General features: G+C 32.1%; 1 protein-coding gene across 1 annotated transcript in view; it reads right to left on the bottom strand.

The window, feature by feature from the left end:
• SEC16A (SEC16 homolog A, endoplasmic reticulum export factor) overlaps positions 1–15,315 on the bottom strand; it is a 50,234-nt gene that overhangs the window by 15,847 nt on the left and 19,072 nt on the right. The window contains 16 exon segments of the mRNA XM_074294087.1: positions 3,394–3,586; positions 3,878–3,991; positions 5,384–5,524; positions 7,093–7,198; positions 7,535–7,646; positions 7,846–7,963; positions 8,143–8,224; positions 9,714–9,811; positions 10,774–11,019; positions 11,497–11,607; positions 11,609–11,636; positions 11,738–11,799; positions 12,201–12,343; positions 13,369–13,543; positions 14,043–14,235; positions 15,125–15,251. Of these exon segments, the coding sequence (XP_074150188.1) occupies positions 3,394–3,586; positions 3,878–3,991; positions 5,384–5,524; positions 7,093–7,198; positions 7,535–7,646; positions 7,846–7,963; positions 8,143–8,224; positions 9,714–9,811; positions 10,774–11,019; positions 11,497–11,607; positions 11,609–11,636; positions 11,738–11,799; positions 12,201–12,343; positions 13,369–13,543; positions 14,043–14,235; positions 15,125–15,251 (2,049 nt within the window).

Raw genomic sequence — 15,315 nt, 5'->3', positions numbered from 1 at the left:
TGGTATCCTTGTTTGAGTCTTGGGACAATTTTTTGTGTAATCTCTTTGTGGGCACTGCTCCATCTTTCCTCAGGATTACGTCTCCAATGTCTACAGATCTTTTTATTTATCTCCCTATGCTGATCTGGGCCAGACAAAGGAGTTACTTTGGCTTTTTCTAATTTTTTTTTTCCATCAAGATTCAGTCTGGTGAATTCAATAGTTCTTGCAGGAATTGTAGGTGGGAGTTCACATGCATTGTTTCCTTCTACTCTAACTTGTGCTTTGCCCCCAACATTCCTACTCACAGTAGGTTTTCCATTCTTTTTTGTGTGTATTTCATAGTCCCCAACTAATAACTTTGTTGCCTACTCCCCAGTCCCAGGTCACAGATCCAGGACAGGGTAAGAAAGAAACATGAACACAAAAGGGGTTCCTGCTCAAGGAGGTCGTAGGGAGAATATTAAGAAAGAATGAGAATCATTAATCTACCTGAACACCATGCTCAAAAAAAAGAGCCTAGACATTAAATTTTCAGAAATCTTAAAAATGCTTGTCTTAGAAATAGATAGCAAAGTGGAAACAAAAAGAATCCATTGGTTACCTTTTGAAAGAAACCACAAAATGAAAACTCCCAGGGAAATTATAATAAAAATCCAGAGTTTACAAATCAAAAGAACAAAAAATACATCAAGCAGCCAGAAAGAATTTGTGACCTGAAGAGCCAAAGCCAGGATCACACAAAATTTAGCAGATACTACTACATAAAGAAGTAGAAAACTTGGAATACAATTATCTAGAAGAGGTAAAGAAGATGGGCTTATGGCCAAGAAAAATCTACCCAGGAAAACTAATCATCACACTAGAACACAAAAAATGGACTTTTAATGAAAAAGAAAACTTTTCAAGTAGAGGACCAAAGACAAAATGCTTAAATTCAAATATAGAGAATTGATAAGTGTTGTACAATGTGTCTAGGTTCATGATTTCAATTAGATAAAAGCCTTAGGAGTAATACTATTAAATCTCGATAACCTTAAGAATGGATAAAGGGAAGAGGAAAACCTTGAGATGAGACGGAATAGGGGAAAACCAAGGTCTCAGAGAGGGAAAAGAAAAAGAAAAGGTAAGTTAGGGAAAATTATTTCACATAATCAGAACACACTAATTGACATCTATAGAAATAAGAAAAAAAGTTAAACCATCTGAATTAATCAAACGTGCGCACGCGTGCGCGCGCACACACACACACACACACACACACACACACACACACACACACACACAGCTGGATACCAAAATCCACTTCACTAAACACTGAATCAGAAGAAGGAAAAAGGGAGGGGAAGCAGATTAGAAGGAGGGTAGATTAAAGAAGAGATTCTAAGCAAAACAAATTCTAATGATTTATAAAAATATTTGCAACTCTTTTTGAAGTGGCAAAGAACAGGAATCTGAGGAAGTAGATTAAAAAAATTAGAAGGATTAAAACTTATACATAAAACTGTAATAAAATAACTGAACCAGAACTATATATACATTATTAACTAGAGTAACTTTATTTTTTAAAAAGTGTAAATAAAAGGAAAAAAGAAAGGGAAACTGAAAGGTAAAAGAATTTCATTTAAGGGCAGTAGGAAGCCATAAAAGTTTTTTTTTTTTTTTTTTTTTTTTTTGCTTATTTGCTAATTTGTTTGGTTCCGACTTATTATAAGCTAGAGGGTTTGAAATAATGCCTCTCTTCTGTGTGTTTAATTAATTGTTTTTTGTTGCTAGGTAAGCTTATCATTAAAAATAAATTTTTAACATGAGATATTTGATCTATGTCAAAATGAAAAAGAATGAATAAAGGGTGTAAGGTGAAATGAACATAAGGAAAAATAGAGAAGGAAAAGGATAAAATAGAGCCAGGTTTTTCCAAATAAATACTAAAAAAAGATAATAAAAACCTTCAAGAAAATAAAAATCTATCAAAATCAAAATTATCAAAGGGAAAAAAATATAGATAACAAATTATAATAGAACTTCCTCATTAAAATATCAGAAGCAATGGAGATGGGGGAAAAAAAAATCACCTAATCAAGACATTGATACATGTCCATGATGGATAAATAAAAAGGAAAATTGACAGTTAAAAAAATAAATAAACCATAAGACAAAATTTTAAAAGGGTTTATTTTATTTATCTTCTCTAAAGACAACCACAGGCTAAGTTCTCTTCAGGACGAAGCTCCCTATCAGGTACTTTCTTTCTCTCCTTAATAGTACCTTTCTCCCTGCTCTAGCTAATTCTGGTTGTTCTAACTATTTGCTCTCTCAACTCTATTTCACATTTACCATTCTTGGTGTCTAATTCATACCTTCATTTCATCTATTAACACCTCTTTCCCTAAAAAAAAAAAAAAAAAAAAAAAAAAAAAAAAAATCCTACTTTTTGCCAATGAGGAGAAAAAAAAGACTCCAACAGTACACTGAACAAAATAAATGCATAATCAGTGTTCACTTTTTGGAAGAAATGAATGATAAGTAAGACAAAATGAATAGAAAAGTTATCAAAAAAGATCCTAGCCAAAAATTGAATAGTAAGAGGGATAACACAAAATGGGTACAAACTGTACAACCAAATATAGCTCAGAATAAATGAATACATAACTCTGAAAAAAAAACAAAAATTGTGCTGACTACCCATAAGTAAAGATATCAAAAAGAACTATGAATGTATTTATTTTTCTATATGATTTCCACTAAAACTACATTTGGACAAGTAGTTAGGTTTTACCATCTCTGTTTCTTAGTGTCAAAGGAGCAAAAAGCCCTAAACTCACCCACCAATGTACCATAATTTTATGTACATCTGTGCTAATATTAACTACTTGTAATCTTCCTTGCAATAAATTAATGGTAATTCAAAACTCCATACCAACTATATAAAACTTTCCTCCTTATAGAAGTATTAAGATAAGTGATGCGAAATTTGATATTTAGTGACTATACAAGAAGAAAATTGATCAAAATTGTGAGTAGGAGCTTTCTAATTAAAGTAACATGTTTTGTAGATTCTCTTGATATTGCTAATGTTAGAATAAAAGAATATTTCCTTTTGGATTTATTATGATGAAGAACAGCACTCAATCTATAATATAAATCAGATGCAAGGTATACAGAAGCCATTAAGCAAAAGTTATAATATATTCAGTAATAATTCATAAAAAACCCTCAATTCATAAAAGATCAAAACTGCTCCCTCAAAGTGATAACTGGATTAATCTTTTCCCTTAGTTGCCGATTATTCCTTTGTTTTCCTGCTATTAAAATATGAAAAATTCAAAGCTTTCATTTTCAAAAAGATTTCTTCTAAGAAAAATTTCTACAGTATATATTTACTTCTCAAACAAAAATATTTAAAGCACTTACCTGAAGGCATAAGGCGAATATTTTGGTTAGACTGCTCTGTATTAGGCAACAATGATGCTAATAATGGGTTTTCAGTTCCTGGGCCAATTTCTTGACTATGTTCTGTGCCATCATATTGCTCTAGGTCAGAGCTTGGTGTACTTGGGTACTGATGTGGTGTTGCTCTGTCCTGATTCCAAACTACATCACCCTCCTATAGGAGAAATATTTCAGCCATTTTTCAAGAAGGTAAAAATTTCAGGAAGCATAATCTGCATTATAACAACCTGAATCGAGCATAAAATATCAATTATTAGTATTTCTCATTTATTCTCTCTTCACAAAAGTAACATAATTCAAAGTGCTTGTTTTTGTTAATTAGGAATTCTCATAAACACGATCATTTAATACCTATATCTAAAATTTCAAATATTTAATAAAAGAGGAAACAACTTTCTGAAACAAAAACCACCAAATTGCCTTACAATTAGAATAAATTCTATACCTCTATCTGCCTCTTCAACTGCTGAAGCTGTATTAACCAAGTAGGTTCAATAAACGATTCCTGTTCTGGTTTCTCTTTTATTTGAGGATCGAAGAGTCGTAACTGGGAGGCTATCTAGAAAGGCACAAAAAATGAAAACTGTTATTATAACATTTGCCAAATCAAAATCACTTTTCAAAATAATAAAACCTAGAGCAAATGCATCTTTACTAGTACTAGAAATTTTTAATGAACTCAACAGCTTACAGCATGCAAAGCTAATAGAACCAGCCCTGAAACTAATAAGAGCAGAGTTCATGTCCCACCTTGTAAATACACTGACTGCATGGACTCTGGACAAATCATCGCCTGGTTCTCTTTCCTAATCAGGGATCTCTCTACACCAATGAAATCAAACTATAGATCCAGACTTCAACCCCTGCAGACTTGTCATCTGACTAATTTTTAAACATTTTTTTTTCTTTTTAATTAATAACAAACTGTTAGGTTCTTACTAAGTGCTAATGAGATAATGAGATATTAGGTTCTTACTAAGTGTTAAGTCGGTACTCGACAATTCTCTAGTTCCGGCCTTTCCTTCTTGCCTGGATGTTTTCTCACTTGCTCTTGAAGTTCCTTAAAGAGCTGATAAATATTAGAGGCTGCAAATTTTATTTGGGCTGTGACAATTCTTTGTACTACACCTATATTCAATATTTATATTTCAATATTTAGGATATGAAGTATGCCACAGGTAGCCCTAGGGAACTTCTAAATTTAGTTCTCTATACCATTAATTTTCTAATAGGAAAGGCCGGAACTAGAGAATTGTCAAGTACCGACTTTGCACTTAGTAAGAACCTAACAATAAGCATTTGTCTTTTTCTCCCTCCCAACTTTCTCCTGTTGATTTAAAAGAAAAGAAAAAAAAAAAAAAAAAAAAAAAAACACCCTCAGGAAAAATAAAGAAAAGTTTTGTTAACAAGTCAAGCAAAGAGATGTATTTTAAAGTTGCACATTTCATTTTACCCCATTAAATGAAGTTTCTTTTGTGCTGAAAAACAAAGGCCATCATTTTTTTTTAGTGTACCAAGATCACCACAAATAAATTAGCACAAGAGGGTAGCTAAATGGAACAGAGGATAACGTACTGACTCTGAAGTCAGAAAGATCAGAGTTCAAATCCATCCTCAAGACATTTAACATTTACTAGCTATGTGATCCTGGGCAAGTCACTTAACCCCAAATGCCTCACCAAAAATAAATGAATAAATAACTGAAATGAAAATTACTAAGTGGCTTAGGATAAATTAGCACAAGTCATTAAATAAGAACCACTTTACTAAAAGATGAACATTATAATAATTATGGAAGAAATTTTATTCAATTTCTATTGTTGTTTGCTTAATTATCAGTGACTACAAAAAGGAAGTTTAATTTTTAAGTCAGCATTTAATCTCTCTAAACACATCATGATTTTTATACAATCAGATAACCTGAAAAAGACTTAGTAAAAACAGTAAATACCTGAATGAGTTGGCTAATCAGCACTGGTGAATACTGCCGTGGTTGTTTGAGAATAGTTTTAGAAATGACTTCGCAGTAATGGAAGGCCTGTGCAGCAAGTCCCATTTCAGCCAGTCGACAAGCATAGATGAATTTGAATACCTAAAAGAACCAAATAAGGATGTATTTTATGCCTTTCAATTATTATCTGATTACCTCTTACTAATGTCCATGTTTACTCTACTCTAGAAAATCACTCATCATATCTGAATTGGCACAATGTTACAAGCAGATAGCTTAAATCTTTAGCACTAGCACTAGTTAGCACTATCATTTCCAAATTCCACTCTTCTACAAAGTCAGATATATCAAGTACAAATTCAGATAATACTCATATACCCTGCCTCACTCCCCCTAAAAGATGTTTTCATATTTTAGCTTTTGTTTCTCCTCCAAAATTACCTTTGGCTTTGGAATTTTATGATGCTAAACATAGTAATGACGTACTTTAAAGGAATATAAGTCATTAAAAACAAACCAGAAGAGTAGGAACTGTTCTATAAAAGCTCATTATATTATTGTGCTATGATTTAACTTGTGAATTCTAACTGAAACAATATTAAAATTCTGATGTAAAATTTCTTAACATTAGAAGGAATGAAGGAAATTTCATGACATGGTTCATAAACAGATCCAACTTTGAGAAACTAAACATTTTAGGAAATAAAAGATTTTAAAAACCAAAAAACAAGTAATTATAAAATCCTTAAAACAAATTATTTCTGATTTACCAAAGAAATTATTTCTGCAGGATTATTTTCTGTCTCGTACTCCTGCCTTAAATCTCTCATATTGATAACCTACCCTCTATTCAGTGGTCAAAGTAATATTCCTCAAGGATAAGTCTGGCTATGTTATTCATCTCCATGTTCTCAATGTAGGGATGTACTTCCTTCATCCCATTACCTCTCAAGAATCCATAGTTTTCCTTCAAAATTCAATTCAAATATCACCTTCAATATGAGACCTTACACGATCCCATCATAGCTTCAAGTGCTTTTACTCCAAAAAAAAATTACCTTGTACAGTGTCCCAAAAGTCTTAGTATAGTTATCAACTTTAATATCTTAGTGTACTTCTTAACTATTAAGGCTTAAAAATATATTAAAATTTTTGGAACGCTATATTTTATTTAAAATATGTTGTAGACACACTGATACATATATGTTATCTCTCTCTACAGAATTGAAGACAAATTATTTACAAGCAATGCTTGTTGACTGATTCTGAATATAGTCAAATATTTTCTTGAAAAGATTGGTGGCGTTTTTTTTTTTGGTTTGTTTTTTTGTTTTTTGCTGAGGCATTTGGGGTTAAGTGACTTGCCCAGGCTCACACAGCTAGGAAGTGTTAAGTGTCTGAGGCCAGATTTGAACACAAGTCCTCCTGACTTTAGGGCTGGTCCTCTACTGTACCACCTAGCTGCTCCCAAAACAATAATCCTATCTCTGGGGAAAAGTACCTCTTTTATATGAGCTCTGATAAATAATCCTCCAATCACATTCTGGCAGTGATTCTGAGGTGCTCCTAGTTGATGGGTGGTGTTTTTAAAAAAATTAAAATTTTAACCATTTAATCATTAACTTAAAAAAAAAAAAAAAAAAAAAGACTAATTTCCTGGCCACTTAGATTCATAAATTGTAGATTCAAAATATATCATCAATTCTAACCTGGAAATTAGGCAAGAAGCATGGCTGAGTTCCCAGTGACTGCGCATATTCATAGGCTTCTGTTCGGTGAATAGCTTCATTGGTTGCAAATTTTAAAAATGGCAAACTATTAAGAGAAGACAATTATATCAATCTGAAAAAGGAAGTACTTTTGATCAACAACAGCATGTGATTCAAATAATGGCTAAGGTGAATCACCTGGAACTTTACCTATATGTAGAGTGGTTTCTTTTTTTTTTTTTTTTTTTTTTAAACTAGCACAAATATCAGTCATTTGATGAAAAAATGGTTTTGATTTTATGAAAAGAGGAAAAATCAAATGAAAAAATAACCAGAAATTATCACCTGAAGTTATGGGAAAAAAGATCAGTTTTTTCAAGAAGAAAAAAGAAAAGAAAAGAAAAAAAAAAAAACAAAACATTATAATCATGTGCTTCCTTACCTGTGATTTGATCCAATTAGGACAAGTTTTGTAGTTTTCTTAGTGTAGACCCCAAATCCAATTTGAGCCATCAGGTAGCAAAAGTGTGCAGCATCTAAGAGGCCTTTAGAAGCTAAAGAAACAGAAAAGCATTCTGAAGTAGCTATTATTTATCATTTTTCAAAAGAGGAAAAAGTTACAAAGTCCCTGAAATTTACAGAAGCAAAATTAAAAAAAAAAAAATTTATTCAAAATATTTCTGATAACATCTAGTAAACTTAAAACAACTTGTTCACATTACACTATACTTTTAGTATCAATAATGAACTTACCAAGAGTATCCCCCATGGTGGCAATTGTCCTTGACTCTACATCCATATTATTACTCAAATTGGACAAAACCATAGCAAGATGAGGCCTCCAATCTCCCCATTTCTCATCTCCACAACACTAAAAATAGAATAAATCATTGTAATACATAAGAAAGCTATTTTAAATTATATAAAGAATGATATTAGCGAATGTAATAAAAACAACCTAGATCAGAAAAATGTGAGAATTCATGGGTAATTCCTAATAAACTAAGTAAAAGTGTATGTAGCTCCTTCTGCTGAGAGTCAATAACTTACTGTGGATGCAGCAGGCATTCTTCCAGACATGAGCTGGTAAACAGTTTGTAAGGGATCATTAATTGGAAGGCTGTTGGCAAACCTACAATTACATAAAAATAAAAGGTTACAAAAGTTCAGCTTTAGGGAGATCATACTCAGATAGCAAGTATCTATTCAGTACCTATTACATGCCTGGTCCTATGATAGGTAGGTGGGGATACAAAGACAAAACCAAAATTGTTCCTGCTCTCAAAGGATTTACATACTATTAGGAAGTCAATATATTTAAGTAAACATGTAAGTAAATATAAAGTATATTCAGAGTAATTTCAAGGGGACACAAACAGCCGGAAGAGTGGAAACCAGGAAAGGCCTCATTTTAAAGGGATTCCTAGGAATTCTAGGAAGTAGATGTGGGGAGGAAGTACATTACAGGAAAGGAGCCAGTGAGGAAAGGTAGTGGTATATCAATCTACACAAAGATATGGGGAGAGAAGAGATAGAATGTTGTATATGAAGAAACAGTAAATAGATCAAATGGGCTAGAACACAAAATGCATGAAAAGGAATAATATGTAGTTAAGTGTGAACAGTTGTCTGGAACTGGACTGTATTAAACTTTAAATACTAAAATTATCTGAATTCTATCTTAGAGGCAACTGGGAAGTACCACAGTCAGACCTGAACTTTAAGAATTTGTATGAATAAAAAAAAATGTATATATATATCATTCTGAGAAAGCATCTGTACCAGACTGCAAAAGGGGTGCATGACATTGAGAATGTTAAGAAATCCTCAATTAAAGTAAAAGATGATGACTAAGGTCTAACTGTACCAATAACAGGAAAAGTCATTTTACTTACTCTGTAAAATAGAAATAATCCCATGTTATATCTTCCTTATGGGATAATTGAGGAATTAAAAATGGTATTAATTAAAGATGCTTCCTGTACCTCTTACCCCAGACAATATTGCATAGCAGATCAGTATTACATGGTTAATAATGGGGTTAATGTACATTATATGATCATGGCAATGAAATTAAAAACACTTCTGAGAGGGGAAAAAAAAAAAAAAAGAATTTGTATGGATGACAATTCAAAGAGGAGATAACAATTTTACTCCTTTAAATCTTTCTATTTGATCCAACCATACCAATAGTGCAGACAATATGTAATGGAGGTTTAAATTAGGATGGCAGTGGAGAAGAGATGACAAATGTGAGATGTTATTGAAGGTATAAATGACGTCTTGGCAGCTGACTTGAAATGAGCAGTGAAGGACAGTGAAGGACTTACATTAGATAGTCTGAAGCAAAAAAGTACATTTTGATTGAAAAAACATGACAAACATGGATCCTGAGGTGAAATTAGGAATCCTTAGAATTTTTTTTTTTTTGGCAAGAATTAAGTGAAAGAATCCAAAAATAAATACAGTAACAACAGTTCTGAAAGGTTAGTATAACTGTAGGAGAATTTGCATTAGCATATGAGACCATGAAGATAACATGTGGCTTTGAAAGAGCAAAATGAAAAGTGAATTCATTCTAAAAGTGTATGAGAAATTACTGCCAAATTAAAACTTCTTACCTTGTCATAACTCTTGCATGTGTTCTACTGTCCATTTTACTAGCAAGTAACAGAGCATGTCCCCATAAGCCATGTTTCATTGCAGATTCCAAAGCATCCTAATGATATTAAAGCAACAACAACAAAAAAAAAAAAAAAAAAAAAAAAAAAAAAAAAACAACAAAAAACCCCACAAAACCCAACAGAAAAACATTTTTAAAAATCTTGTACAGCATTAAATGAATGTAATAACTTATAACATACAAACTTAAAGGACCACATTCCCATGCATAACATGTCAATTACTTCAAAAAGAATGCTTTAATGTTGAATTACCAAGAAAAAAAACAATTCTGTAACATATATAGCTTCCAAGAATTTAAGTTTCCATTGGCCTCTTAAATTTTCTCAGTATAGAGACTGTACAGTTTTAGAAATTAAAATCACTTCTGAAAAGAGAAGTTTCTTCAGTATTTCTTTGGACTTTTGGTCTAGAAAAGGGACTACTCCTGGGATGTGAATCTGAATCTGAATCAATTAAGGTTAACATCTCTATCCCTCTCACAGTCAAGTATATATGATGAATTATATAATTCTAGAAAATATATAAAACTTAGAAAAAAATTTTTTGGAGGGCTTAGAAATAGAAATAGTCAAAAGCAACAGATACTACTTTGCTAATGAAATTTATTCATACCAACTATTTAAGTGGATTATTAGTAGTACTATACACCAAATATTAGATCTATTACTGAAGCATTCCAGGATGTGGTAATATAAAAGAAAACTCAAGTCCATAACAAAAATTCAGCTTTGACTGAGTCTGAGACAAATAAATCTTCATCATTTGCTGGACTTATATGAACTTTACTATCGATACTTCATCATCATGATTATTCATCAATTCCTCATCTTATAAGCATATCTTCGATTCTTTTTACAAGCTGTCACTTTAAATTATAATTATTTAACATATAAATCCATTGTACCAAATAATACAGCATGCCAGAATGCTAAGTATTTCATGCCTTACCAGGATAGTGTAATTGCCAAGAAAATAGAATATCAAGGAACTACTCACCTTTTTACGTCCATAAAGAAGCAGCTCTCTAAACCTCTCTGTCTCTTTTTCAAGACTATCAATAGTTGTTATCAAACTGTCAGTGAGAAATGAGAGCTGAGCTTCACCAGACTCCTCCTCTTCTACTTGTTCCACAGCTTCATTAGTAAAATCAATCAGGTTTGCCTCATTGGGTGACTTTCCAGGAAGCCACACTGTTCTGTGATCTCGTAGCAAAAGCTCTGCAATGTCTGTTCCCACAACAGTCTGTGAAGGTCATAGGAGAAGAAAAGAGAACTGTTAGATGCTCCAAGAAACCACTGTAAAATGTCAAGAAGCCACATTAAAAAGTGAGAGATTCTTGATATCCAGAAATGAAAAAGGCATTTTATGATAAGAAATGTTAAGTTTAAAAAATGAAATTAACTAGGTGAAGATTCCTTAAAATTTATTCAGATGAAGTTAGGTCAGGATACATTAGATTCATAGGCCTTTATTAGTCTAGAGTTGGCCAGAAACACCTATAAAATGAGAGACTGAAATTATTTGCCTAAATTATTCATACTCCTCCTCCCCAAATCCCCTACCCCAGCCAGACAAAGGAATTTCTCATCCCATAAGCATCATGTCCAAGACTTTTCACAAGCTTTTATGCTACAACTACTCAATATAATAAACCAATGATCACAAGTTCAAAATTCTTTAAATACTTTTCAAAGCAAAGGCTAACAGAAAGATACATACCCCATTCTGTCTGCATAATAGTACAATAAAATCCCAAAGAAGACCTGCAGATTCTTTATCAATTAGATTTTCATTCCGCAAACACTCTGTAGCTTTATTCTGAGCAAAATTTTATAACATCCACTTTATGGGTATCATCTCTGAGAAAAATAACAAAAATAAAAAGTTACTGAATGTAACAGAAAGAATACAATATGCGGTGCCATAAAAGCATTATAAAAAACATTACTAAGATACATACTTAGCAAGAGGTCCAGGGAAGGATCTCATCTCTTCTTGTTCAGAAGTATGTTGCAACATAGTCTAGACCAAAATAATAATAATAAGTAGACATCAGTGTCCTGTCTGCGTGATGCATATTGTGATTAAAGATGACATCCATTTTGACCAAAAATGTATTTTAATTAAATTGGAAATGCTATCTGGTTCTCTGCATTTTGTTAGAGAGGAAGGTAAGAGTTTATTGCTTTTAGACACAATGTAAAACTGTGATGGAATTAGATTATTCAGTACAAGGGTGAGAAAGAACAGTAAAAGTTCCATCTAGCATCCCATATTTCTAAATACTTAAAATTATTTTCTAATAGCAAAGGCATTAAGAAGTCTAAAAATAGAAGTTTTAAGGAAATGTAAATATTTTCCCTAGTTTCCTATTTCATGGCAGTAATTCATTGGCCATTACTTTTCATATGATGTGTGATTACCTCCATGCTGTGTATTTCAACCAAAGCTGGCTGTCCTTCAGAAGGCAAGTTTGGAAGCACTTTAATAAGATGGCCTCCAGGACCAAATCTTCCACAGACATGAGGCACTGAAAATTTCTCAGGTGTAGTTGGTCTTGATGGAACTATGTTTTAAAGAAAATAAAAAGAAAATTTGCTTTGATAAACATTTATTTTAATGTTTCTCAACTAGGTGGATGAATACTTCATATTTCTAGTGTGAACATACAGTGTATACATGCATAGTGCATGATTATGACCAATTAAGTTTCAAATACAACATGGGTAAATAGTTCTAAAAGATTTTATTTTAAAAAAAATATTAAAATACATTCTTTGAAAAAATAAGATCTCATAAAAATTCTATTAACTTTCTAAGTATTTTCTCTTGTCAGTAATTTAAAAATCTATTATATCATAATATCAACTATATCATAATCTATAGATATCATTTCTTACAAACACCCCATTTTGTTCATATAATTAAAGAATTTAATTAAAATATCAAAAATCATTATTGCTTCAAATAATGAAATATGTTCTTTTGAACAAAATAAGTAATATGGGGCAGCTAGACGGCACAGTGGATACAGCACTGGCCCTGAAGTTAAGAGGATCTGACTGGCCTCATATCTTCAAGACTTTCTAACTGTGTGACCTTGGGCAAGTCACTTAACCCCAATTGTCACACCTACATAGTTAGATAAAGATCAATAAAGTGAGACAATCTGTCCTGATAATATTTTGCTAATGTTTTTCCATAGCAAATGAGCTCCAATGTGAAGTATTAGGAAAGAAGTGATTTATAAAAGTACTGGGTATTTAAAAATGCTATAGCTGCAAAGAAATATTAAGAGTTTACATCTTTGATTTTAAGTGATATACCTTGGAATGTAACCTCAACTAAAGTGAAAAGTACTCAGTAATTTTAGTTCTTTCATTCTTTTGAGAAAAGCTTAGCTGGGATGAAACTAAATACTGCACAGAGGATAGATTTTTTTTAGGTGGAAAATTCTAGACATTAATTCTTAAGTTTGGACAAAATGTCAAGGTATAGAGACAGAGCTATATACAAATGGTATAACTGGTAGAAGGGAGAGGTATACAGAAAGGGAGTGTTCATTGGTCTAAAAGACTATTTATGACATACCTTGTTCTGAAGCTGGCCATCCTGTTTCTGCAGAGTAGCCATAATCTGTAAAACCCTGTGCACCACTGAAATTATTACCATAAACACCATAGGAATAATCTCCATGAAGGGAGCCTGGTGGAGCTGGGCGTTCATATGAATTAGCAGTTACATCATTGTTTCTATAAATCTGGCTCTGGTGGATTTTTTGTTTGTTTTAAAGAGAAAAGGAGAAAAGTTAGATGTTACAAATTTTGCAATTAACTATGCATTTATAACTTTTATAACTAGTACTCAGAAGTATTATAAATTAATGAAATTATAATAACTGTTTTTTAACAAGACTGATACTGTTTCTGTGAGATCCTTTAAAAAAGTATACATGTACATGTACAAATCAGTCCAAAAATCTTGCTCATAGTCAAGATTTGTTCAACATTAGCTAAATTCAGACTGAAATTCTTTTTCAAAGAACCATAATTTGACAACACACTAGAACTTATTTACTTTATATATAGAGCTACACAATAAATAAGGCCTAAAATTAGAAATACTAAATTTATTATGATGAAAAATAGGAACCCTTAAATAGAAGAGATAGCAAAGGTTCATTCAATATTAAGCTGTATCAGTGTCATGTCTTAGGTTAAAGAGTAAATAAGGTACCAAAACACAAAACCTTAAGAAAAACTCACTTGATGAGAACGTGAGCTAAAGCTGCTCTGGCGGCTCTGTAGACTGTGAGTACTATGGAGACTGTGGGCAGAATGCTCACTGTGGATACTACGCCTATCATCATCATAAGCATCTCTGTGAGGTTCTGGTTCATCATCAAAACTTCCAGTGAAACGAGGATCATATCTCCAATGATCATCATATTTTTCAGGTCTGGAGGGAGCAATGAAATCAAAGGCATTTCACTTTGAGATAAAGTAAAATATATGCTGGAAAATCAAAGAGGTGAGGGAGAAGGATCCCATTACAGGGAAAATACTAAAAGAAAAATCTAGTATATTTGAAATATACCAAAATATTCATAGTCATCAAGTAAGCAACAAGAATTTATTAAGCACCTATCTGACAGACACATTCTGGGATATAATGACATGAATGAAAATAGTTCCATTGCCCTTTCTGTCAAATAAGAAACAAAGTGGAATCTTATTGATTGGGGAATGATTAAAAAAACCATTTTATATGAATGTAATTGAACACGTCCATAGCATAAGAATGAATATGAGGACTCCAGAGGAACATGGTAAATCTTGTAAGAAGTGATGCAGAATGAAGAAAGAAAGAACACAGGCAATCACTACAATAATGTTAAAAACAAAAGGCAATTGAACACACTAAATGCAATGGATCAATCTTGGTCCCAGAGAAGAGAAAATGAAATAGAATTCTCTGCTCTCAGCAAAGGTGGGAGACTATAAGTGAGTCCTCACTATAAGTGAGGACTGTTATATATTCTCTTAGAGGGTATATTATGTGTGTGTGTGCATGTACACATAGTCACTATTAATTAGTTTGAGTTAACTAATCTTGTAACAAAGGAGGTTTCTATTGAGTATACTGGAAAATGACTGATAAAAAAAACTATCAAAATATTTTTAAATTCATAAAGTCTTTAAGATAGAAAGTACATAACTATAAAAGTAAATTGATGACTACAAATGTTATCCTAAATCCTTTGGACAATTTTTGGACAATATTGCAAAAACACTGGAACACTTTTTTCTTTTCTTTAAACATTGTATATAAAGTTCATTCCACTGACCTGTCACCATACGGATATGCTTCTTTCCTATAATGATCATGTTCAGTATCATACCAATACCTTCGGTCATAGCTCCTGGGGTCTCTAAATCTGGGATCATATTGATACCGTTCCCAGCGATTTGTGTCTATAAGTACAAAATAAGAGATTAGAATAGTAATATGAACAAATTATTGATATATCTATATCCA

This window comes from Sminthopsis crassicaudata, chromosome 2 (assembly GCF_048593235.1).
Source record: "Sminthopsis crassicaudata isolate SCR6 chromosome 2, ASM4859323v1, whole genome shotgun sequence".
Taxonomy (NCBI): domain Eukaryota; kingdom Metazoa; phylum Chordata; class Mammalia; order Dasyuromorphia; family Dasyuridae; genus Sminthopsis; species Sminthopsis crassicaudata.
The sequence above is the reverse complement of the archived record's forward strand: the minus strand, read 5'-3'. Positions and strand labels throughout refer to the sequence as shown.